General features: G+C 44.3%; 3 protein-coding genes across 6 annotated transcripts in view; 2 read left to right on the top strand and 1 right to left on the bottom strand.

The window, feature by feature from the left end:
• Positions 1-12425, top strand: part of KIAA0319 — a 92660-nt gene extending 80235 nt beyond the window's left edge. Inside the window, exons 20-22 of one of the 3 annotated variants that reach the window (XR_014232465.1) lie at positions 2445-2526; positions 7325-7466; positions 9451-12425. The gene's annotated coding sequence lies outside the window, so the exon portion shown is untranslated. Of the gene's footprint in view, positions 1-2444; positions 2527-4522; positions 4925-7324; positions 7467-9450 lie in introns of those variants that run through there. The other 2 variants (XR_014232466.1, XR_014232467.1) reach the window with 2 other exon arrangements.
• Positions 292-23569, bottom strand: part of ALDH5A1 (aldehyde dehydrogenase 5 family member A1) — a gene marked incomplete at its 5' end in the record, with an annotated part of 29719 nt that continues 6441 nt past the window's right edge. The window contains 8 exons of one of the 2 annotated variants that reach the window (XM_082346399.1): positions 292-3765; positions 5744-5802; positions 8232-8401; positions 12445-12603; positions 14372-14515; positions 18413-18556; positions 20147-20263; positions 21683-21853. In XM_082346399.1, coding sequence (XP_082202525.1) covers positions 3560-3765; positions 5744-5802; positions 8232-8401; positions 12445-12603; positions 14372-14515; positions 18413-18556; positions 20147-20263; positions 21683-21853 — 1170 coding nt within the window. In that variant the 3' untranslated portion in view covers positions 292-3559. Of the gene's footprint in view, positions 3766-5743; positions 5836-8231; positions 8402-12444; positions 12604-14371; positions 14516-18412; positions 18557-20146; positions 20264-21682; positions 21854-23569 lie in introns of those variants that run through there. The other variant, XM_082346398.1, reaches the window with a different exon arrangement.
• The window catches only part of GPLD1 (glycosylphosphatidylinositol specific phospholipase D1), a 68631-nt gene continuing 65225 nt past the window's right edge, over positions 20164-23569 (top strand). The window contains exon 1 of the mRNA XM_082346341.1: positions 20164-20284. The gene's annotated coding sequence lies outside the window, so the exon portion shown is untranslated. The remainder of the gene's footprint in view (positions 20285-23569) is intronic.

Raw genomic sequence — 23569 nt, forward strand, 5'->3', positions numbered from 1 at the left:
CTGATGCGGGGAGGGGAGCACCTTTATAAATCTGTATCCTGCTTTTAGGCAAATGGAGGGGGAAGGAAAGAGAGAGGGCTTTTCTTGTATCTGCTTCTTAATTGCCTTCAGCTCACAAAAAACCTATGCCAAAGTGGCATCTTTTGGGGTGGCATGTCCTGAACTCCTACAGTCATATTTTGGGGTGGCATACATATCCAAACTGGTCTAATAATCTCCAAAGTAAACTCAAATGATGAACTGGCAAGAAAAAACCCCACAAACCAGAAACCTTGACATAAAAAGAGGAAATTCTGTTAATTCAACCTTTATTAATTACACACGCACAACTCTGCTGACAAAACATTGACACACACATGCAATTATCCAAAACTGGAAAAATGAATTATGTGCACGTTTAAAAAACAAAATATTTCCACACTTCCAACTACACTTATTCCCAAGTTTTATCCCATAAAATACAGCACGAAAAAAATCACAGCATAAATATCATTCAAGTAAAACGCTATCTACCATAGCTGCTCGTGAACAGTTAAAACCCTGGGCTCCAGCCTTCCGAGAAGGCAGTCATGTGGCACAGTTTAAAGTTAATGATACAAGTTTACAATAAAATAGAGTTATTTGCATTGTGCTTCTGATCTTTACTTTCACTGAGTCTTTCCATAAAAATAAAGGTAGATGAACCAGCGCTTGACATAAAATTGTATTTAAAAGCTACTCAAATGGATAAAGATAATAGGTACAGAGGAGCTTTTTAAATGAGAATCCCTGCATAGCTGGGGAAAGTAAATTGAGAAGTGTTTTTTCAAGGCCAATAGACTCCCATTCTCTGGGTAATTTCATATGAGTTATGTGAAAATTGCTGGGAAGTTCTTGGTGAGAATTCACTGGAGCAAGGCCCAGAAAAGTACTTTTTACACAGTAGGTGTTCAATAAAATGATATAATGCCTCATAAACGGGGGAAGGTCAATATCTCCCTCTTGGTTTAGATCAGGGGTTGGCAAATTATTTCTGTAAAAAGCCAAAGAGTAAATACTTTAGGCTTTGTGGGCAATACCATCTGTGCCACAGATACTCAACTTTGCCAAGAAAGTAGCCATAGATCATATGGTAAATGAATGGATGTGGCTGGGTTCCAATACAATTTTATTTCTGGACACTGAAATCTGAATTTCACAAAATTTTCACGTGTCATGAAATACTATTCTTTTGATTTTTTTCCCCAACCACTCCTTTGGGAATATAAAAACCATACTTAGCTCTGGGTTGTACAAAAGCAGATGGCAGGCCAGATATGGGCTGTGAGCCAACCCCTGGTTTAATGGTCCTTTTCTATTTCATGTTATAACATACATTTTTTAAAAAATCCATCACATTTGGTTACCTTATTGAAAAATAACCCCCAAAATGTTCATTTAAAAATACTTCTCTGTTTTCCCCACAACCCAGAACAATTTTACTAAACAGTAAGCTATTTCCTTTTCAAATTATTTTAATTCCAAAATTAATCAAAGATATTGGAATGAGTGTCTGGCCCTCAATTTATGTACCTGGTGAGCCAAATATACTAGAAAACTCAAAATCTGCCACCCAGCCAAGACATTCACTGATTTACAAAGTTACAAATGTATTTGAATGTATTCCTCCAAACATTTCAAGCACCAGTATTCCAGACTTCTAAAAACTAGCGTTAGAGCATTTTTATCGTTAATAGAAAACAGATGGGCACACCCAAATATTAAGTAATTAGGGTGTTACATAAAACAACCCTAAAACTAAAAAGTAGAAATTCACTGTCAATACGATGCGTACGTGATTCTGGACAGGGTCTGAGCAATGCATGTTACCAGGAGGTGGATTTCAGCTCATTCCTTATTGGGCCTTAGGGGAGATGGCTGATGTAACCCAGGGCAAACACAAGGCAGCTCCAGGACTGGCCGTGGTACTTTTGTGCACAGGGACATCTCAGACCTTTAGCTATTCAGCTCCCCATGGCTCAGTGAGGGACGCTACATCCCAGCTGGGTCCAGGAGTGCCTGCCTCTAGCACTACTTTTATTCATGTTTTCCTTCTCCTCCCCAGAATATCCACAGAATGTCAGTGGAGTGTGCACACAGAGAGAGTGGAAAAGGAGGTGCTTCATCCTTGTCTATTCCACCAGGAACAGCTTTTATTCCTTTTCCTTGTATATCAGGACAGACGGAGACATGATACAGAAAAGCCTAGTGTGTTTTTAATCAGAGTTTTCCTTTCAGAGTGACAGGAAACAGTGGTCATAGGGTTTTTTTGTTTTTGTTTTTTTTTTCAATGATGAACTATAAAAACTCTTATTGGATAAAAGGTGCCTGAAGGGCAAAACCTCATGCGTCTTCCAATTGGCAATTATGGAAATTCTTTTTCCTTTTGGGATTACTGTTGTGAAAGTGCTTTCGCTCTTTTGCAGGTGAAGGAGCGGCACTTCCTAAGAACAGAAATAGCAGAGGCTGCAGGTGACAAGCCCTCACTCAGGCTCAGGTTCTGGGCAGGTGGGTACCAACCTCCACTCACCTTGGCAAAGCCACTGCCGGACACCCAAGCGGGGCTGGGAGGTGCCGCTCATAATAATGACGACTCCTGCACTTACACTGAATTTTTACTTTTTGGCAAAGACTTTCACTTTCTCTGAGGCTCACAATAGCCCATGGAGCTAAATAAGGCATGTGTAGAGTCTCCACTCTCCTGAGGGATGGGGGGGGGGGTGGGCGGGGAGGAGTTGAATGGCACATCCATGGGGACAAAGCCAGGCCAGGCCATTACTTGTGGGCCATCCATCCCACCAAGCTGCTGCTGCTGTGCTTTACTTTATGCCTAGGCTCATTTCCTAACGGAAACAACATGACATGGAAAACAGCACAGAAATGAAAACAGAATCTTTAAGCAGTTAATTTAGGACAATGGAGACTTCAATTTAAAAAATGGTCGAAAAAGGGAGAGGGGTTCCTTCATGTCAAAGAAACACAGGCAATTCCGTGCTGTTTCTGAAGTCTTAAAAAATGAATGGTTCAGCCTCTGCAGCAACACCTCGGAATACCCAGCAAGTGTCTTTAGTGCTGAGCTGGCAAGTTGCCAGGGGTGCTTCACCACCCCAACTGGCCCGTCAGTCACACTCAGGGGGCCCCCCTGTCGCCCTCCGGGTCTAAGCTCCGGAGCCGTGTGGGTGCCGGCTGCGGCATCGCCCAGGCAGTGACCCAGCCGTGACCATGGGGCTGCGGGGGCCGGCTGGCCTCACGCTGCACTTTGCTCTGAGGCAGACGGGGTCGTGGTGGGGTCCAGGGCTTCATTCTATAAACCCTACGCTGGTTCTCGGGGAGTCTGCGGCCTCAGGCGCATGGCATATATTGGTCCCTAGTCAGGTAAGGGGAGGGGTAGGATTTGCATCTGCTTAAGATTATGAGGATTGGATGAGCTTTAAAAAATTCCTAATTCAGATACCCTATGGGCTTATTTAAAATAATGGATGGCATGTCCCCATACATGTAGGGAAGCTTCCTTTTTTATTGTTTAAAGAACTAAAGAATCCTATAAGCCTCCAAAGCACACGTACTTGAGCTCCAGATACTCATCAATGCCATACTTGGAGCCCTCTCGCCCAAGGCCGGACTGCTTCACCCCACCGAAAGGGCACTCCACGGAGGAGATCAATCCTTCGTTAACGCCAACCATGCCGACTTCTAGCCGCTCCGCCACCCTCCAGATCTGGGCTGGGTCTTGAGAGTAAAAATAACCTGTCATGGGGATAAAGGACATGGGATGTAGAACAGTCATTAAAGACAGCGGTCCCCAACCTTCTTGGCACCAGGGACTGGTTTCACGGAAGACAATTTCTCCATGGACAGCAGGGGGAGATGGTTCAGGCGGTAATGCGAGCGATGGGGAGTGACGGGAACCGGCAGATGAAGCTTCGCTCGCTCGCCCGCCGCTCACCTCCTGCTGTGTGGCCCGGTTCCTAATGGGCCGCGGACCGGTACCGGTCTGCGGCCCTGGGGGTTGGGGACCCCTGATTAAAGACATCATGTCCACAGCTGAGGATGCCATGGATGACCATCTGCCTAGGCATGCGGGCCTGGAACCCTCCCTGCTCCCACGTGGAGCCCCGAGTTGGTCCTGTGCATGTCTTCATCTCAAAACCTTTGGAAGCCATCTTTCTGCTCCTATTCCACTCTCGCCAGCGCCCTCACCATCTCCTATCAGGACGGTTAACGATAACGAACGCCGCTCCTGTGGCCTCCTGTCCAGTGCGTCCCGCACACGTCTGTTAGATTATCCACGTGATGTTTTTACCCAAACTTTCCAGGGACTCCTTGTTACCTATAAATAAGGTTAAATTTCTGGTGGGCATGTGAACTCTCCCTAATGTGGTTTCAATCAACATCTTCAGCTTTATCTTCCATTATTCCAGCCGTTGTCACCAAACTTGTCCACCCAATCCTCTCTGTCCTATCTTACTTCACTTCTTAACTCCCTTGGTCCCCCTCTGCCCAGAACCTCTCCCCTCCGATCTCTGCACGACCAGAATGCTGCCCATCTTTGATGACCTGGTTCGGAGCGTGGCTTCCTCCACCATCCATCCCATCGAGAAGGGACGAAAGGAACACCAAACTCGGCGTTATGGAGGCACTTGTGCACACCTTACTCCAGCTTTAGGCTCTTTGAGTAGGGGCAGACTCAGTCTCAGCAGCAGAGTAAGGGACCCTACGGTGTGGACGTCCTTCCTCTGGTTATCAACAGTTCTTCTCCACCCAGAGGGGAAGCTCCAGTAGAGCACAGCTGTATCTCGTATCTTCGTCAGCACTTCATTCACTCTGAATGCTAAATACAGATTGGTTGAGTGCATTTTTTTTAATGCCTTATTTTTTTTAATAAAGTCATTTATTTATTTATTTATTTATTTATGGCTGTGTTGGGTCTTCATTGCTGCGCGTGGGCTTTCTCTAGTTGTGGCGAGCGGGGGCTACTCTTCGTTGCAGTGCGTGGGCTTCTCATTGCGGTGGCTTCTCTTGTTGCGGAGCACGGGCTCTAGGTGCGCGGGCTTCAGTAGTTGTGGCACACGGGCTCAGCAGTTGTGGCTCGCAGGCTCAGTAGTTGTGGCGCACAGGCTTAGTTGCTCTGCAGCATGTGGGATCTTCCCGGACCAGGGCTCGAACCCGTGTCCCCTGCATTGGCAGGCGGACTCTTAACCAGTGCGCCACCAGGGAAGCCCTTGTTGAGTGCATTTATGCACATATAATTTTGTCAGGGTCATAGAGTACATTCTGTGGCCACCTTGTCCATGTCCAAACTGAAGGATACTCTGTGAGGCTTCCTTCATTGCCCCTGATGCTCTCTGTGAGGTCGGGCGCTATCTCTTTTGTTCAGGCTTCCAGGAGCCACACAAAATGGGAGGAAAAGCCCTTGGAATTTCCAGGCATCGAGCCTCTGGGAACATGGGACTTACAGGGTGCGTGTGATTCTCCACCTGAAACACGGCACTGCTTCTTCTCCCACCACCATACCCAGCTCCAACCAGGGAGCCCCCATCCTGCATCCGGGAATGAGGCGAAAGAACACGGACTTGCACAAGCCCACCCTCGCCCCTGGGAAAGCAACGAAACACATGCTCCAGTGAAGTTGCCTTCTCAAAACCCAGGGTGACGTTTAAAAGGCCACCCTGGCATCAGCTGGAGAAGTGATTATGACAGCTACCGAGCGAGGACGGACGCCTACCTGCCAGCCCGACGTCGGCCACGTTAGCGATCGCCACCGCCTGCTCCTCTGTATCAAACCTGCCAAGTCAAGATGGGTCATCAGCAAAATCCCTAAGGGGAGAGTAAGGAAAACCAGCTGATTTCCTCCTGATTTGTTTCCCAAATAAGGGCGAGGGGTTAATCAGAGCTTTGCAGAGAGTACAGAGGAAAACACCATCACTCACTGCAACCCTGCAGAGTTCAAGGTTAGCGAGCTCGGATCAACACCAGTTCATCTCCTCTAGGAGATCGGGAGACACACAGGGAACTGCAGAGTATTCAGCATGTCGAACAAAACGCCTTAAGAAAAGGATTACGGCTCTTGCTACCTACTAAGAAGAATAATATGTACCGATCGGACCTCCCTGGTGGTCCAGTGGTTGGGACTCCACGCTTTCACTGCTGTGACCCCGGGTTCAATCCCTGGTTGGGGAACTGGGATCCCGCAAGCCACAAGGTGGGGCCAAAAAAAAAAAAAGAAAAATGTACCGATCATAACAACTACTTTAGAAGCAGCCATAATGTAGGAGAAGGAAAACATCCAGAGGCCACTGGGGCCCAGGGCTCTAGTGTCGGCCCCACCACTTATGCTCTGAACAGTGTGACGGTGCTGGGGGTCTGTTCCCCTTGGAAATGAGACTGCTAGTGTGGAAGCCTTATGCAGCCTCTTCCAGCTTTATCATCGTATTTCTGGAACAACATTTCAGAGGCCTTTTTCTGTTGCCCCAGAACTGTAACTGGGGGCGAAACATTGTCCGCTTCACAGTTCCTCAATCCAGGGTCCAGCAGCAGTGGCAGCCAGCCAGCCAGCCCTCTGAAGGCACCGGGCAGAGCTGGCGGACCCCAGTCAATGCAAGAGGACGACTGGGAGAGAAGAGAGCGCTCTGGGGGAGGGCAGGTCAAGGAGGGTGACCCCAGGAGAATTATTTGTTCCGAGGATGACCAGTTGTGTCTCCCAGGGCTTGTCTCTCCACCTGTAGAGAGCAAGCCATTCTACCCGCCAGAGAACAGAAAACAGGGCATCACCCATGTCCTCACTGCCCACCTGTCCCTCGAAAATGCAGTCATCGGGACTTCCCTGCTGGCACAGTGGATAAGACTCTGAGCTCCCAATGCAGGGGGCCCGGGTTCGAGCCCTGGTCAGGGAACAAGATCCCACATGCGTGCCGCAACTAAGGAGCCTGACTGCTGCAACTAAGGAGCCCACGTGCCGCCACTAAGGAGCCCTGGAGCCACTAAGACCCAGTGCAACCAAATAAATAAATAAATAAATAAAAAGAAAATGCAGTCATCACATCATCAGTTGTGACATCCTTGAGGATTTTCACCTTTTTGTGCTAACGTGGGTGGTGCTCCCACCACCCTGTGTCCCAGAAGAAGTGTGAGACCAGAGACCCCTAGTAACAACTGTGTCCCCCTCCCTGACCTAATGCTTTATTTACACAACAACAACCATAATGATATCAGGCAATGTGCTAAGTGCTTTACGTACATTATGTCATTTAAACCTTACAACTGTCCTGTGAGGCAGGTACTAGTTTTTACTCCTTTTCCCATCAAGGACCCTGAGGCTCAGAGAAGTTAACCTGTTCAAGGGGACACAGGTATGAAGTAGCAAAGCCTGAATCTACACCCAACTCATCTCCAAAGCCTGCATTCCTAACCACTGCATCCTTTTGGAAAATGTCAAGTTCATACTCCAGGTAAAAAAAAAATTATTAAAACAAAGAAGATGAAAGTTCTCCAAGTGGTTCATTTCCCCAATGTCAGATTAATCTATAAATTTCATTAGCAATAGAAGAGAGAGAAATATTTGGAGAAATAATGACCAAGAATTTCCCAGGACTAAACAAACACTTTAGACGTTAAAGAAAGACATTAGGACCTCAGACTGAAAAAGCTCACAGTGTGCCATACCCAAGCTACCATGGTAAAATTTAAGAACGTCAAAGGCCGTGAGAAATTTTAAAAGTCTCTAAAGAGAAAAAGCATATCCCTTCACAGGAGTAAGAACCAGGTATCAGCTTTCTCAGTGACAACCCTCGAAATAAGTAGACCAAGGTGTGACATCTTCAAAGTGTTGAAGCTAGAATTTTATGCAGGTAAACTATTATTTACTTGTGACTGTGAGATAAAAGGTCACATAAGAACACACAGTTCATTTCCCACAGACGCCCTTGAAAGAACTCTTAAAGGATGTACTTCATTACAAAGAAAAATGAGTTCGGCAGAAAGCAAGAGAGCAAAGTAGAGAATTTGGTAAATTTTGTGGTCTAAAGAGGCAATAATAGAAACAAAATTTTTTAAATGTTACATTGAACTTAGTGTTTCCACTGATACAACCCTGCTCTCTGCTTCAGCCCATCCCCCACCCAGGCCTCAAACAACACATGAACTGGATTTCTCTCCAGGTTTCCTTTTCCTTTCCTACCCTTTCTCCTGTCTTCCAACCTGCTGGATGACCTTACTTGATAACGGGTGCCACAGGCCCAAAAGTCTCTTCCTGAGAGCAGAGCATGTCTCGGGTGACATTGCTGAGCAGGGTGGGCTCGAAGAAATTTTTTCCAACTTGATGTCGCTTCCCACCTGTCACAACGGTGGCCCCTTGGGAAATGGCATCACTCACATGTTTCTCTACCTGTGTGAAGAGAAAAAGAAGAGCCCTTGGGAAAGGTGGTCCAGGATACTTGGGAAATGTTTAAACTGCAGAAAACTGTAACTGGGTTTCTTTCTTTTTCAGATAGGTTAATGTACCCTGGTCCCTTCTGGGTAGAAAGAACCAAATACACAGAGGTACAGAGGCAAGAGGGCACATGGTGTGTACCATGCTGTCTCCTCCCAGCTCTGTGATTTTCTGGCTGTTTGCTCTTACAGTTTGTCGAACGGTCCAATATACATATGCCCATGTCTTTGCAGGCCTGATGCTCAGCTGTCTCCCTGGGATTTGTTCTCATCTCCTTCCTGGGTTAGTTCCAGGCTCTTGGATCCCATGTTGTTCTCCTCCCTGGATTTCACTTTCATTTTGTTCTAATACATTCTCCTTGAGTCGTTGTTTCAAAAAAGGTGCACTGAAAATGGTTTACCTTCAGGGTTTTCTGACACTGCATGTCTGGTGTTTTACCTTGCATTGGTTGGTGATGGAATTTGGACCCAAAGTAATTTTCCTTCAGAACGCTGAGTGCAGGTTCGATCCCTGATCAGGGAACTAAGATCCCCCATGCCAGCAGCGTAGCCAAAAAAAAAAAAAAGTCCTCACTCCTTTGTGGGTTTGTGGGTAGCTTGTCCCGCCTCTGGAAGCTTCTTGAATATTCTGGTATGTTCCTGACATTCTAAAATTTTAATGAAACATATCTGGGTTTTTCTTTTTATTATTCTACTTGGCAATTGATGAAGTCTTTCAATTTTGAAGAATTGTTATTTTCCCCTAGCTCTGAGAAGTTTTCCTCTAGTATTTGATAATCCTATTTCTTCCATCTCAGGTCTTTCTTTCTAGAGTTCCTATTACTAAAATGGATACACCCCTCACCTCAGATCGATTTCTTTGTGCATTCCTGCCATATTTTTCATCTCTTTGTCTTTTGCTTTAAATTCTAAGAGCTCTCCTCGATTTTGTCTTCCATCTTCATTACTGAGTTTTAAAAAGATTTTGACCACCATGTTTTTAATTTCTAAAAACATTCTTTCTAGGAGTTCCCTGGTGGCCTCGTGGTTAGGATTCCAGGCCTTCACTGCTGTGGCCCGGGTTCAATCCCTGGTCAGAGAACTGAGATCCCACAAGCTGCGTGGCACAGCCAAATAAATAAATAAAAACGTTCTTTCTTGTTCTCATTGCTTCATTTTCATAGAACCTGCTTCTGTTTTATAGATATACTATCTTCTCAGAACTCTTGGAGAATACTATTAGATTCCTAGAAGAAATCCTGTCTGTTCACAGAGTCATCTGCTTCCTTGAGGGTCAACTGTTCTGTTTGTTCTTCTTGACCCTCCTCTGATGTGCTATGGGTTTTCCTCTAGGGCTGTCGTGATTCTTGGTTGTTCATCTTTCTAATGAAGGATGGGGTTGGTTAATTTCAATGGGTGACAAGGGTGACCTCTGCTGTTTCCAGTCTCTTCCCCGAACGAGAGGGACAACGCCAAGCTTGGGTTTGTCTCACTCGGCAGGCTTCACTTTAGGGGTGGCCCCATCCGAGCAAAGGGCAAAGGCAGGGGAGCTCCTCTCTGGCGTGCCTACCCTCACTCTTCAAGCTGTACTCCTCCTAGGCTGGCTGCTCTATTTCTTCAGAGGCATTTTCCTGCCCAGAGCAAATGCCTCTGTTATGTTGTATGTGTTGGTGGTGGGTGGAGGGAAATGACCCAGAAAACTGTGCAGAAGTAGAACCAATGAGCACTATTTCTCCCCTCCTCCCATTGCTACCCTCTACCCCAGCCATTTCTAGAAAAGCTCCATCCTAGAAATGACACCCATTTCCTCTGCAGGCTTCCCCTGGGCCTGCCTCATCTGCTTTGACTTCATTAACACGATCCCTGCTGCCTTCCAGAAGTTCATCACAATCCATGGTCCACTGGAGCCTCGCCCCGCCTCCCATTCTCAGCAGAATATGCTGTAGGATTTCAGAAGAGAGAAGTACAGGCTTGGGCACGGTCTGCTGTCCAGATTCACCCTTTCGAAACCCTCACCCCTTCTAATGCTCTCATAGTCCGCTGTCCGCAACAAATCGCCATTAGCCAGCCTGGCTTACTTTCTATGATTAATATCTCTAAAAATACCTATAGTTAACATACTTAACAAGGCCCCATTCTATTTGACCTCAAATAGAATATGCTCTGTCCTCCTCTTGTCACATTAAATGTGATGTGCACTTTTTTCCCCCAGGTATTTACCCTGTGACTGTATGTACACTAAAGCCAGCATAATGGATTGTTTTCAGACAAGATGTTTTCTACTAAACTCTCAGAGGAAAAAAAAACAAAAACAAAAAAACCCTTCAACTGTAGTTGCTTGAGGTCCTAGGAAACAGCGTCCTCTAGAGAGCAATGTCTATACAATCACTTTGGCAAGAATAACAACAAAATCTCCAGACGGGTTTCCCAGTCTGCAAACTAGCAATAACTGGGGCGCTAAATGCCTAGGCCCTACTCCAGACAAATTCACCCCCAATCTCCTCAAGTAGGACTGAGGCATCTGTAGTTGTTAAAGGTACCGGGGTGGGTTAAGAACCAGCCCTCTGGGACTTGAACCACAGATGGTACAGAGCCAAATTTTCTTCACTGGCTGAGTGCCCAGGGTCCAAAGTCACCTCAAAAATGCAGATGGGGGCTTCCCTGGTGGCGCAGTGGTTGAGAGTCTGCCTGCCAATGCAGGGGACACGGGTTCGAGCCCTGGTCTGGGAAGATCCCACATGCCGCGGAGCAACTGGGCCCGCGAGCCACAGTTACTGAGCCTGCACGTCTGGAGCCTGTGCTCCACAACAGGAGAGGCCGCGATGGTGAGAGGCCCGCGCACCGCGATGAAGAGTGGTCCCCGCTCGCCACAACTAGAGAAAGCCCTCGCGTAGAAACGAAGACCCAAACACAGCCATAAATAAATAAATAAATAAATTAAAAAAAGAAAAAAAGCAGGTGGTACCGATGTAAACTTTAATGTATGTTCTTAATCTAGAGATAGAGAATCCCAAGGCAATAACTAGAAATGTTATTAGAGCTCCACAAAACCCCAGTTCTTCCTTGGTGTCTACTGGGGAAGGCACCAGACATGAACTTCAGCCAACGAGACTGCCCACTGGGTCAGGGCAGCCATGCCAGGGCTTGGTCCTCAGGTCCTCAGGCCCTCAGGAGGCCGACGAACAGCGATTGGGCTGTGCTTCCCACCTGGGTGCTGACCTGGCTCTAACTTGATTTTGGTTCTTCAGGTGACCCAGGAGGCTGGCTGTGCCCCCTTTTTTCCCCACACACAACCTCCAGCCTCTATTTTCTACTAAAATTCTATCGAAATCCTTTCTACCAGTAAGGACTTATCTAGGGAGCATACCGGATGTTTGGTATTATAAGAAACCTCCTTGTAGGCAACTCTAAAGAGGATTATTTTTTTAAAACAGTAGAACAAGAAGAGAAAACTCACCTCGCTAGTAGTCAAGATTGTGACATTTGAACAAACAAATCCTTGCTTAAGGAGTTTCCCTTTCTCACCATCTCTAAATCTTAAACATGATTTCTGTGGCTCTACATCTCCTGCCAGGATGTTTTCGCCAAGGATTCTTCTGCAAGGGCATTTTGTTTTCAATGCCAGCCAGCAGTTCAGCTGAAACATAAACGATCTCAAAAACAAAGCCTTTTTCCTTTCCTTTTAGGTGTTCCAAAAATTAAAGAACTTTGTATTTCAGGATCTTAATTCCTGAGGCAGCAGGAGACAGAATTATCACCACTGTAAAAGAAAATTTAGGGAGGGCAGTAGGAGAACAGAAGTGACAGATGTCATGGGCACTCAGTGAAATGACGGAGCTGGAAAAGCTTATAACCACGTGGTGCCACTCAGTTTATACAAATTGGCAGAAACTCAGTTGTTTTCCCAATTTCTCCATCATTTCCAAAACCGCCTTGCTGGCCACCTTACCAGAGTGGTTTTGCTAGTTAAGTTTCTGATACTGAAACCATGACATTGAACAGATAATAAAACGAACTTACCTTTTCTACAGCTTTCTCATTAATTAACGGGCCTTGAGTAGTTCTCTCCTCAAATCCATTACCCACATGCAGGTTTGTTTTAATTGCCTCGGCAAATTTTTTCACAAAGGAATCATGGATACCCCTTTGCACCAAGAAACGGTTTGAGCAAACACAAGTCTAGACAAAAAGAAACAAACTCACACTGACAGTCTGTTGGAAGCTATTGACCCAACCAATAACCGTGTGACTGCTGCTACCTCTGAATGTGAATGCACTTTCCCAGGTGATTCCCATCCTGTGTTCTACCTGCTATGTTCCTCCCCACGTGGGCTTGGCCCTAAAGACAAACGTGCTGAGTGCATGTACTTCTCCCAGCCCCTCTACAGCCGCCACATCTCTGTGGTTAAACAGGTAAGCGAGGATAAATATCTGTGCACAAAAAACCAAAAAGCCATCTAACCCAAGTTTTTTCGAATGGCTCCTATTGGAAAGAATAAAACCAACACAAGAAACTGTAACTCCCTGAGACAGTGATGCTGCAGTGACAGCAGAGCTAGAAGGAAAGGGATTCAGAGGCTAACTTACATCCACTAGCTTATTAAACCTTTCAAGTGCTTGGCGGAATCCGAGATTTTTGAAAATGGACGCAAGACCATTCTTCCATGTCAACCTAAATTATTGAAAAGCCCTTTGCTTATTATTTTTTCTAATTAGACCTAATATTTAAAAATTATGTAATACAAACACATTACAGGAAATGTAGTTACCCTTGATACATTTTCTTCTTGGCTTTTTTCTTAATCATGTATTTTTCTAATAGAAACAAGCCTATAGATAATTTTGTATCCTATGCATCTTTATCGGCTTAAAGCAATACACCCCAAAGTTGTAGCTTTATAAGTGTAACTCTGAAGGTTACTCACCTTGGCATTTTGTGTTTCTAAAAGGAAACATACCAGTTTCTGAAACAACCAAGCTTATTAGGTTATGTGAAAGGAGAAAAATTAATTACCAAAGGCCAAAACAAAAATGAAAACTATTTAATATGGAATATTATACAACATTTCACCTTTTTTTCCCCCAGATAACCTTTCAGGAGTTATCATTCCATTTCTGGAATGCATTTAAAACTGCTTAGTGATGGTACTCCAAGACAAAGTGCTTAAGAATATTGTATAAGAAGCCAGGATCCTGGCAACAGCTTGCATAGAAGTTGGGCGACCGGGCCCTAGGTTCACAGTCCCAGATCCTGAACCCAAGGATGTATGACTTCAAGTCAGTTAGTCTTTCTAGAGTTTCATGTCTTCAGCTGTAAAATGCAAGTTTTGTGTCAGATAACTGGGAAGGTCCCTGCTAGATCTAATGCTCCAGGATTCCCTACAAGGTGTGAGCTCAGGCCACCACTCTCCCAAGGACAACCTGGACCCTCCTTGGGCCACTGTAGTGTGTGCAGCCCTGTAGTGGGTGCCTGTCATGCCCCCTCCATCTCGGGAAGAATGAGATCCAGGCAGCAGGGCTTTGAGTTTTTCAAGGCACCATCTCAACATTTTCCTCCCTTCTTTTCCTTAAGACTGTAGGCCTCAGACCCTAGGTGTTCAGGCTATTTTGTGTCTGAGGAGATGTTTAAACCTGTTCAGCAGAGAAGAGCCCAGCGAGGTAAAACTATGAAAATAACCAGATTCAAAGAGGAGATGAAAGATGAGAAGAGACAACAATTTGATTAAAAGGCATCTGCTGTTCAGGAAATGCCTTGAAGCCAGGGATGATGACTTATGTCTCTTTGGACCCTCTGAGCCTAGCAGAGTCCCAGGCAAAGAGGGGGCACTTACTAAACATCTGATGAAAGAAGACATGGACAAAGAATGAGGGAAGTGTCCTCCCAGGAGGTGAGGAAGGGGGTAGGATCTGTAAAACACACAACCCAGAAAAATGCCCTGGGACTCACCTGTCCAGAGTTCCTAAATTTGGATGCCATGGCCCCAGCGACAGCCTGGTCAACATTGGCGCTGTCGAACACGATGAATGGGGCATGGCCGCCCAGCTCCATGGACACCCTTTTCACAGAGTTTGCCGCATGGTGCAACAGGACCTGGGAGCAGATGAGAGGATGCCGTGAGCACCGAATCAACTACATGGACCGGTAAGCCTTTGTTTCAAAAAATTACCCAGTAGTGGAAAAAGCCAGGTGCACAGTAGTGTATACGAGATGACAGTTTGCATAAGAAAAGGGGAAAATAATAATCTATACGTATTCATATTTGCTTGTATTTGGTAAAGAAACACAAGGAAGATAAAGAAACTAAAAATTACTTATAAAAGGGAGGAAATCGGGGATGGGGGTGAGGGTGAAACTTCTGAATATAAACATGTTTATATTGTCCCAATTTTTGAACCATGTCAATGTATGACCTATTAAAAAATGATAAATTTGTTATGATAAGCATAAAAAATTATGATAAAAATTATGATAAAATTATCATATTATAGAGATACGCTAATAAAATCACCCATAACCCATAGCTTACCACTGATAAAACCTTAAGGTATATCCATCCAGAATTTGGCCACACACACCAGGGACATGTGCCTTTTTTTTTTTTTTTTTTTTTTTTAAAGAAAACAGGATGGTAGTTACGCAGCTTTATAACCTGCTTTATCTTCCCAATTAGTCATATATCTGGAACATCGTACCATGCTCACAACACTTTAAACACACCCATATCAGCGTGTGTTTCTAGAACATCCTTTAGCTGCTTGCCTAGTATTTCATTGCAGAGCTATTCATTCATTTATTTATTCAGCCCCCATCTGTTGTAAATTTAAGTTGCTTCCAATTCCTTGCTATTAAAACAACACTGCAATTATTCCCTCAGTATAAATATGTAGAAGTAGAATCACTATAACAACAAAAACAAAAAGTATAATCACTAGCTCAATGCACAGCTGTAAGGCTTTTTGATACATATAACTGTTAGGCTTTAAATATCCAGGAAGAGATTCTTATGGCCTAGGAAAGCTGCCCAGGGATGTTTGCTTTATTACACGATAGCAGGTCTTTGTCCAGCCACAGCTACGAGAACGATGGACCCACTTGGATGGTTCAAGTGAAACGAACAGTGGTCAAAAGCCCAAGGTCACTCCAGGACTGGTCCCTGTGATACACAGCTGTGGGTTTTATGATAGGTCTCTTAGTCAAAATTCAGAAAAGCTGGAAAATTGCTTCAGTGCTGGTACTTCTCTATATGCCCAGATGTTAATATTCCAGCAATGAACTAGTAAAAATGGTCTTCTCAATGAAATGTTACTATTCAACAAAGTAGCACAAGTTTTAAGATTAAACCTATTTCTTTTTTTAAAATTTATTTTATTGATGTATAGTTGATTTACAATGTTGTTAGTTTCTGCTGTACGGCAAAGTGATCCAGTTATGTATACATATATATATATGTGTGTGTTTATACTTTTTCATATTCTTTTCCATCATGGTTTATCACAGGATACTGAATATAGTTCCCTGTGCTATGCAGTAGGACCTTGTTGTTTATCCAGTCTATATATAATAGTTTGCATCTGCTAATCCCAAACTCCCACTCCATCCCTCCCTCACCCCCCCTCCCCCTTGGCAACCACAAGTCTGTTCTCTATGTCTGTGTGTCTGTTTCTGTTTCGTAGATAAGTTCATATTTTAGATTCCACATATAAGCAATATCATATGGTATTTGTCTTTCTCTTTCTGACTTCACTTAGTATGATGATCTCTAGGTCCAACCATATTGCTGCAAATGGCATTATTTCATTCTTTTTTATGGCTGAGTAGTATTCCACTGTATATACATACCACACCTTCTTTATCCATTTATCTGTTGATGGACATTTAGGTTACTTCCATGTCTTGGCTATTGTAAATAGTGCTGCTATGAACATAGGGGTGCATGTTATCTTTTCGAATTATAGTTTTGTCTGGATATATGCCCAGGAGTGAGATTGTTGGATCATATGGCAACTCTATCATATGGCAACTCTATCGGATCATAGTTTTTTGAGGAACCTTCATACTGTTTTCCATAGTGGCTGCACCAATTTACACTCCTACCAACAGTGTAGGAGGGTTCCCTTTTCTCCATACCCTTTTCAGCATTTATTTGTAGACTTTTTAATGATGGCCATTCTGACTGGTGTGAGTAAACCTATTTCTTTATTTTCTTTTGAATTTTTAAGAAATGCTCTCTGCCAGGCCCTTGATTTTTCTGATTCTGCTCACTCTTGGGTCGCTTGCCTCCACCTGTGTCCTCTGACTGCGTCTTCTTGCTACTCAGTGCCCAGGATGAGGGCTTGAACCTGGCTCTGGCCTTCATGACCCCTGTGGCACTGCCTGCAGTCCTGCTACGTCTTAAGGAATCCTTTCTGCTCCAGTTCCCCCTGCTGACCTTCTCAGGATCTCAGCTTCCAAAGCCCTAGAAAGGGACCGTGAGTGCCCAGCTCATCTCTCTATGGCCAGGTCACTCGTCCTAGGTCACTGGCCAGCCTATGAATCTGTTTTCCTCGTGTCAAATGACCACTCATGGTTGAATTCTCTGCGGGGGAACAGATGAGGTACTATGTGCTATAAAGCATGGCTGCTGTCCAGGCAGCAGGCCCCAGGAGGGGTGGTCCCCCTGGAAGCAGTGAGGGCAGGGCAGCATCTCCAGAACAGGCTGACCGAATGGGGTTCAGTAGAGGCAAGATTCTGCGGTCCAAGATCAGCTCAGCCACTGATCCTCTGCAAAGATCAGCTCAGAAGAGGCCCTTGGCTATTCCTTTATCAGTGATTCCTATCACTCTTCCCTTTAAACCACTTGAAGTGAATCACTGTCCTGTGTAAATAATTTAAGAGGCACAGTTGGACTTGGCAGGAACATGGTCCACATTTTCCTTCGGGGTCTATCCAATGGGGATAGTTCGCTGAGCAAAGCGAGGTTGAGCAATGAGTGGCTGGCCTCTTCCCAGCATCTGAGAATTTCTCTGGCTTCAACGGCAAAGGTTTACAACCCTTTTTCCCAGGCCTCTCTCTTTTTCTCTAACTATTGATATCTTGAAACCCTCCGAGAGTAAGTTTGCTCTGCAAGATCCATTGATCAGGGTGGTAGCAGTTTATGGATCTAAAAATTCCTGCTTCTGGAATGAACGGCAGGCTTCCCAAGTGTGAGTTTATGGCGTGACAAATGCGGTTATGGTTGGGAGCTACTAAAAGTGCTTTATTCTCTCCTGCTTCTCATGGTGTCAAAAAATGACCAGTTTCACCAAAACTTTCAGATTAGATTTATATTATTTTTATCTGATATATGTTTATGTACGTCTCTAGCATGAGTGTGTGTGTGTGTGTGTGTGTGTGTGTGTGTATATGTATATAAATACCAGCAGAAAAAAGTATACTATCTGGAGAGAAACACCATAAATAAGAACTTTTGTTCTCCTCTGCTTTTTTTCTCTTTTGAACATTTTAAAGGATAAGTAAAAATGCACTCACAGGCACACAAATGAAGTTTTCGGGAAAGAACTTTTCAACATATGAGGGGGGAAAAAAAACGAAAAAAAAAAAAAAGACCTTTCTGTTTCTGTTAGCACCTTTATACTAAACACAATTTTTGTTCAATTCTAAGACATCCATTTCTTTAATTCTAGATTATGAAAGAAACATGCATTCCAGAGTTACGGGAATTCCAAAGTTATGGACAACTTTCAGCTACTTCACATGCAACAAATAATAGGAACCTTGTCTACCCCTAAACTTTCAGTTTTGTCAAATAGAAACCTAGGTCATGTCACAATAAGGAACAGCATCCAAATATCTCCAGAAAATGATTGGATGTTACGTTATGGGACAGAGCTTTTAACACTCTGCCAGAAATCTTCCTACAAATGGTGATCGAGATGAAATAGTATTTTGATACTCTATAAAGACAAGATATTAGAATGCCATTTGTTTTTTGAGACTTGAGTCACATACCTTTCCGGTGGCTGTTGAACCAGTAAAGGAAATTTTAGACACTAGGGGATCCGTGCAAAGTGCTTCCCCTACTTCTTTGACCTTCTTTTGAGAGCAGGGAATAACGTTGTATACACCTGGAGGAATTCCAGCCTGGTCTGCAAGCTGTAAAGAGAAACAACAAACATGTGCCAGCAAATGATCAAACTGGAAAAACAGAAAAGAGAAATAAATAGATGTTTTAATCTAAAAAGTAATGGCAAAAAAAAAAAAACTAGGCTGACTTTAGGGACAGAATATATTTGGAAATGAAATAAGATTCTTAATAGTGCTAATGTGATATTAATATGAATGTGTTGTTGGAAGTTTCTGTATGAATTTAAGCACTATTTTATTGTGTGAGAGAATACATATATGTATATTTCCTAGCCCTGACACTAAAAGGCCTAGAAACAATGACCAACTAGTAGCAATGACCATCCCTAGTGCCCCAAATGTAGTCTTAAAATATAATTTCCTACCAGAAGAAATAAGGGCTTTCTGCAAAAATGGTTAATCCCAGGTCTGGGGCAAGAAATATATATAATAAGTCTAAAATATCTTGTCATACTAGCAAGGAAGGTCTCAAAAACTGTTAGAGTTATGTTAAAAGATAAAAGAGCCAACTCGAAGAGGCTGCCATTGGCCAAAAATGGGGGCAATCTGAGCTTCATCAAGGATAATAACCGCAGCAAACTGAAACTCATCAAATACGTTAAAATCTACTAGCACATAATGCTACTGACAAACTAATTGGGAACCTTAGGCAGATGACAGGAATAGATGTATTAATTTGAAAAACTGTAAATAAAAAGAAAGAATCAAACATACTGTCTTTCCTATGGGAATTTACCACTGGGTAACCACACAGGAGATGATGGGTAGCTTTGATTTATAGACGTGGTCTGGTGAATAAATGAAAGAAAAAGGAAAGAATTCAAATATCACCATTTTTGCACTCCTAATGAATTAATAGACTGAGCAGCATTGCACAGCAATGGCTGCAAATATGAAAACAGAGACACCCAGACATTACTCGCCTCCTGACAAAAGGACACAAAATGGGATCAAACCCAAGTCTGAGGAAGCGTCTGGATGCAGCTGCCAATCTGTGGAAAGTGCAGCAGACAGGGGAACACGGTGCATGGTGTGCCGTCTGCAAAGCCCAGACTATGGGGAGCTCTACCGGTCAAATGTCCCGCTTCTTCAAAAGATAAATTGTAAGGGACAGAAAAGGATGAAGGGGAATGTGCAGAATAGAAGAAACTCATCAAACATTCCCAATTTAAAAAAAGTGAAGGCCACTGCAGGAAGCCTGAATCTTACTCTGAGAGACATGAGAAGCTATTAGAGGGTTTTAAACAGAAGAACAAGATCTGACTGATGCAGACTGAGCTGGAGAAGGGAACGGTAGATAAGAGGTGCCCTGAATCTGAGAGATGCCCACATTTTAGTCACATTACTATGACTTAATAAAAATGATGGCTAGATATCATTTTTAGGGTAGCCTAAACAATACATTGCCTACAGATGACAGAAAACTCCCCCATCTGTTATTTTTGTCTAAAAAGAACATCATCTGGGTTAAAATAATGGCTAGTGAATTAAAACACAACACCATCAAACAGGAGACGCAGGCAAAGAAGGAGGTTTCCAAAGTCTTTCCTTCTGTCCCAGGTAACATCCTTTTTTTGGACTCTGTGCAGAGAGGCTCACCGCGGCCAAGGCCAGGGCAGAGAAGGGCGTGTCCTCGGCAGGTTTCACCACCACCGTGCAGCCTGCTGCCAGGGCGGCCCCCACCTTCCTCGTGATCATGGCGCTGGGGAAATTCCACTGGATCAGAAGAAAGAGGAGGTAAGTGAGAGGAAGGACTGCCCCCTGGTCCAAAGGCAGGCAGGTTGGGAAGTCAGCAAGCAAATCCCAGTGCACAACTGCCTGGCAGAGCTCTTCTTGCACAGGTGAGCTCTTAGAACACCTGGTACCTGCTGACTGCAGGGACTGGGGAGACAAAGGCTCATAGAGACAGGAAACATCTTCAGAGTTTAAAACAGTACAAAATCATCTACGCTGGGGACAGCCAACTTTCTCTGTAAGGGGCCGAGTAGTAAAAATTTTAGGCGTTGTGCGATGTCCAGTTTCTGTCACGAGGACTCAAGATCACAGACAATACAGTATGTATATGAATGGGCGTGGCTCTGTCTCAATAAAACTTTATTTACAAACACAGGCAGCAGGCTGGATTTGGCCTGAGGGCTGTAGTTTGCTGACCCTGTGGGGGAAAATATTAGCAAAGGTGATTTTGAAAATGGTAGATGATATATTACTTTCCTCTCTCTATATATTTATAGATAGCTCTCTGTACACAACTGTGTATCTATAGTAACAATGTTTTATTTCAGCAAAAACTCATATAGTGCTTATTCTGTCCCAGGCACTGTTCTAAGCACTTTTAAACTATAATTAATTAAATCCTCATCACAACCCAATGAGGTTGGTATTTTTCTCCTCATTTGCAGGTTTGGACAAAGTGAGACAGAGCAGTTAAGTAATTTGCTCAAGGTCACACAGCTAGTGGAGAGTCGGCTCTGAGTCAAACCTGGTCAGTCTAGGCCTTGAGGGGGGCAGTTCTCTGTAACTATGGTGAGCAGGGAAAGATAAGCAGTCTTGAGACCAGCTGGCAGACATTGTAGAGAAGTTAATAGGGGATCTAGAAGGTGGACCCAAGAAAGGCAGTTCATGTAGAGAAAGCTGGGTGCCCCGCAAGTATACTGCAGCCCTATCCAGGCAGACACAATATCTTATTTTTTAGCCTTTTACTTTCAGAACCTGGCCCAGTGCCTGCTGGTAGATACATAAATACTTTGCTGTTGATGATAACCATAAATTAAGCATAAAATTTTCTCAAAACTGTAGCACATTTAAAAATTGTCAAATCTTAAGTCTTTTTAAAAAATGATAAATACCAGAAGATCTTTTCAGATGTACTAGGCAATGCCAAGAAGAAGCCTTTATGCTAAGTCAGAGGAGCCCCTGGGTCCTCCAGTGGGTCATCCCCCTTCTGCAGGCATTAGAAATGCCCCCTGGCCACCACCACACCTCTCACACCTATCACAGAGGACCAGGAAACACACCTCCACATGCAGCAATGGCATCAGGAAGCCAAGAACAGGTGACAGAGCTAACAGGATGAGCACACCTGCTCAAACCCCACTCAACCTCCTCCCCTAAGATCTTGCAGATCCTGCCACATACTGGGGTGATGACTGCGGCCACACCGAGGGGCTGCTTGAGGACCAGGCCCCGTTTTTCTTTTGCTGGGGTGTAGATAATGTCTCCGTAAATGCGGCGGGCTTCCTCTGAAAACCACTCCAGGAAATTTGCAGAATAGAGAATTTCTCCCTGTGCCTCCTTTAGTGGCTTTCCCTAAATTAAATCAGAAAAGGACACACTCATTACCTTCTAATAATGAAAGCATGATTCTGAGTTTCTAAATTCTTCAAGGATGCAAGCAGAGCAGAAAAGTCTCCCATTACAACACCCACAGGGTAGTTGAGAAATTTCTAATGAGGAATGGAATATTTCCTGCCACATCAGTAAACAAAGGATGTCACAGTCATCAGCGATTTGCAGCCCTCCAATGTGAGCTGGTGAGCCCTGAGTGAACTCAGGATGTGAAAACACAGGATACTGGCCCCAGAGAGCTGAGGTGCATATCAAAGAAATGATTTCAGTGAGCCCAGACTCTTGCATCTTCCCATACAAAGAAAAGCCCTAAATTCCTAACTTGGGATCTGGTTTTCTTTACAATAATCTTTTGACATTCAGACTACCTGCTCTTTGTTGCAAAACTTCTGTATAACCTGGCTCTGCACTTCTCCTCCTCAGAGCAGTTCTCTCAGGGTTACTTGAGATGCTGCCTCCCGGGCTTGAAGTCCTAAAAATTCCCGCCGAATAAAACAAAACTCTCAACTTTTAGGTTGTGAATATATTTTAAGTCAACACTAACCTCAGTGTGTCTTAGAAAGCAGAATCACAAATGGTGATGGAAGGAAGCCTGCCAGGCTGATAGGCATTGAGTAGGATAATCAATAGTCAGCTTAGAAACCCCATTAGGGGACTGTAGATAGAGAGGGATTTTTAGGGGGCTTTGGGAGACCACAGTAAGGTTAATGATCACTCAAGAAAGTAATGGGAAAATCCTGAAACAATGTGGGCTTGCTTGACTCATAAAGCCGAACAAGTCGCTTAGCATCAAAGCCAGATTGGCTTGCTTAACAACAAAATCAAGCTAACTTGATTAGCAACAAAATTATACAACAGAAGCATGAGACATGCCCCAATACAATAAAACAGTGGTGGCATGAGACCTACAAGCTGCCCGGTGGTGTCATCAAGTTAATGACCCCCAGCACATGCTCTGTGCACACACAAAAATCATTTATGGAAAGGACATTTCAAAGTGAAAGACCCTCATTGTAGTGAGACCTGAAATAATTTTTCCAAAGTGCCATGACAGTCCTGGCCTGACCATGTAGGGACAAAAAGCCCAAAGTGGAGGCGGAGCCGATGACAGGAGCGTGATACCTACTCAAGAAAGACAAAGAAGGTCTTCTCCCCCTCCCCTCTCTTCCTTTGATTATAAAAATGTAACCCACTAAGTACTTGGGGCAGCACAATGCTTGCCTGCCTGCTTGTAAGCCTCACAAGCAACCTATTCTAATAAATCACTTAAAAAAAGAAATAAATTTATATATTTATTTATTTATGGTTGTGTTGGGTCTTTGTTGCTGCACACGGGCTTTCTCTAGTTGAGGCGAGCGGGGGCTACTCTTCGTTGCAGTGCATGGGCTTCTCATTGTGGTGGCTTCTCTTGCTGCAGAGCACGGGCTCTAGGCACACGGGCTTCAGCAGTTGTGGCACGTGGGCTCAGTAGTTGTGGTTCGTGGGCTCTAGAGCGCAGGCTCAGTAGTTGTGGCACATGGAGTTAGTTGCTCCGTGGCATGTGGGATCTTCCTGGACCAGGGCTCGAACCCGTGTCCCCTGCATTGGCAGGCGGATTCTTAACCCCTGTGCCACCAGGGAAGTCCTAAATCACTTCTCATCTATCACTTTGCCTCTCGTTGAATTGTTTCTGTGCTG

Source organism: Balaenoptera borealis, assembly GCF_965194805.1.
Source record: "Balaenoptera borealis genome assembly, chromosome: 12".
Taxonomy (NCBI): Eukaryota; Metazoa; Chordata; class Mammalia; order Artiodactyla; family Balaenopteridae; genus Balaenoptera; species Balaenoptera borealis.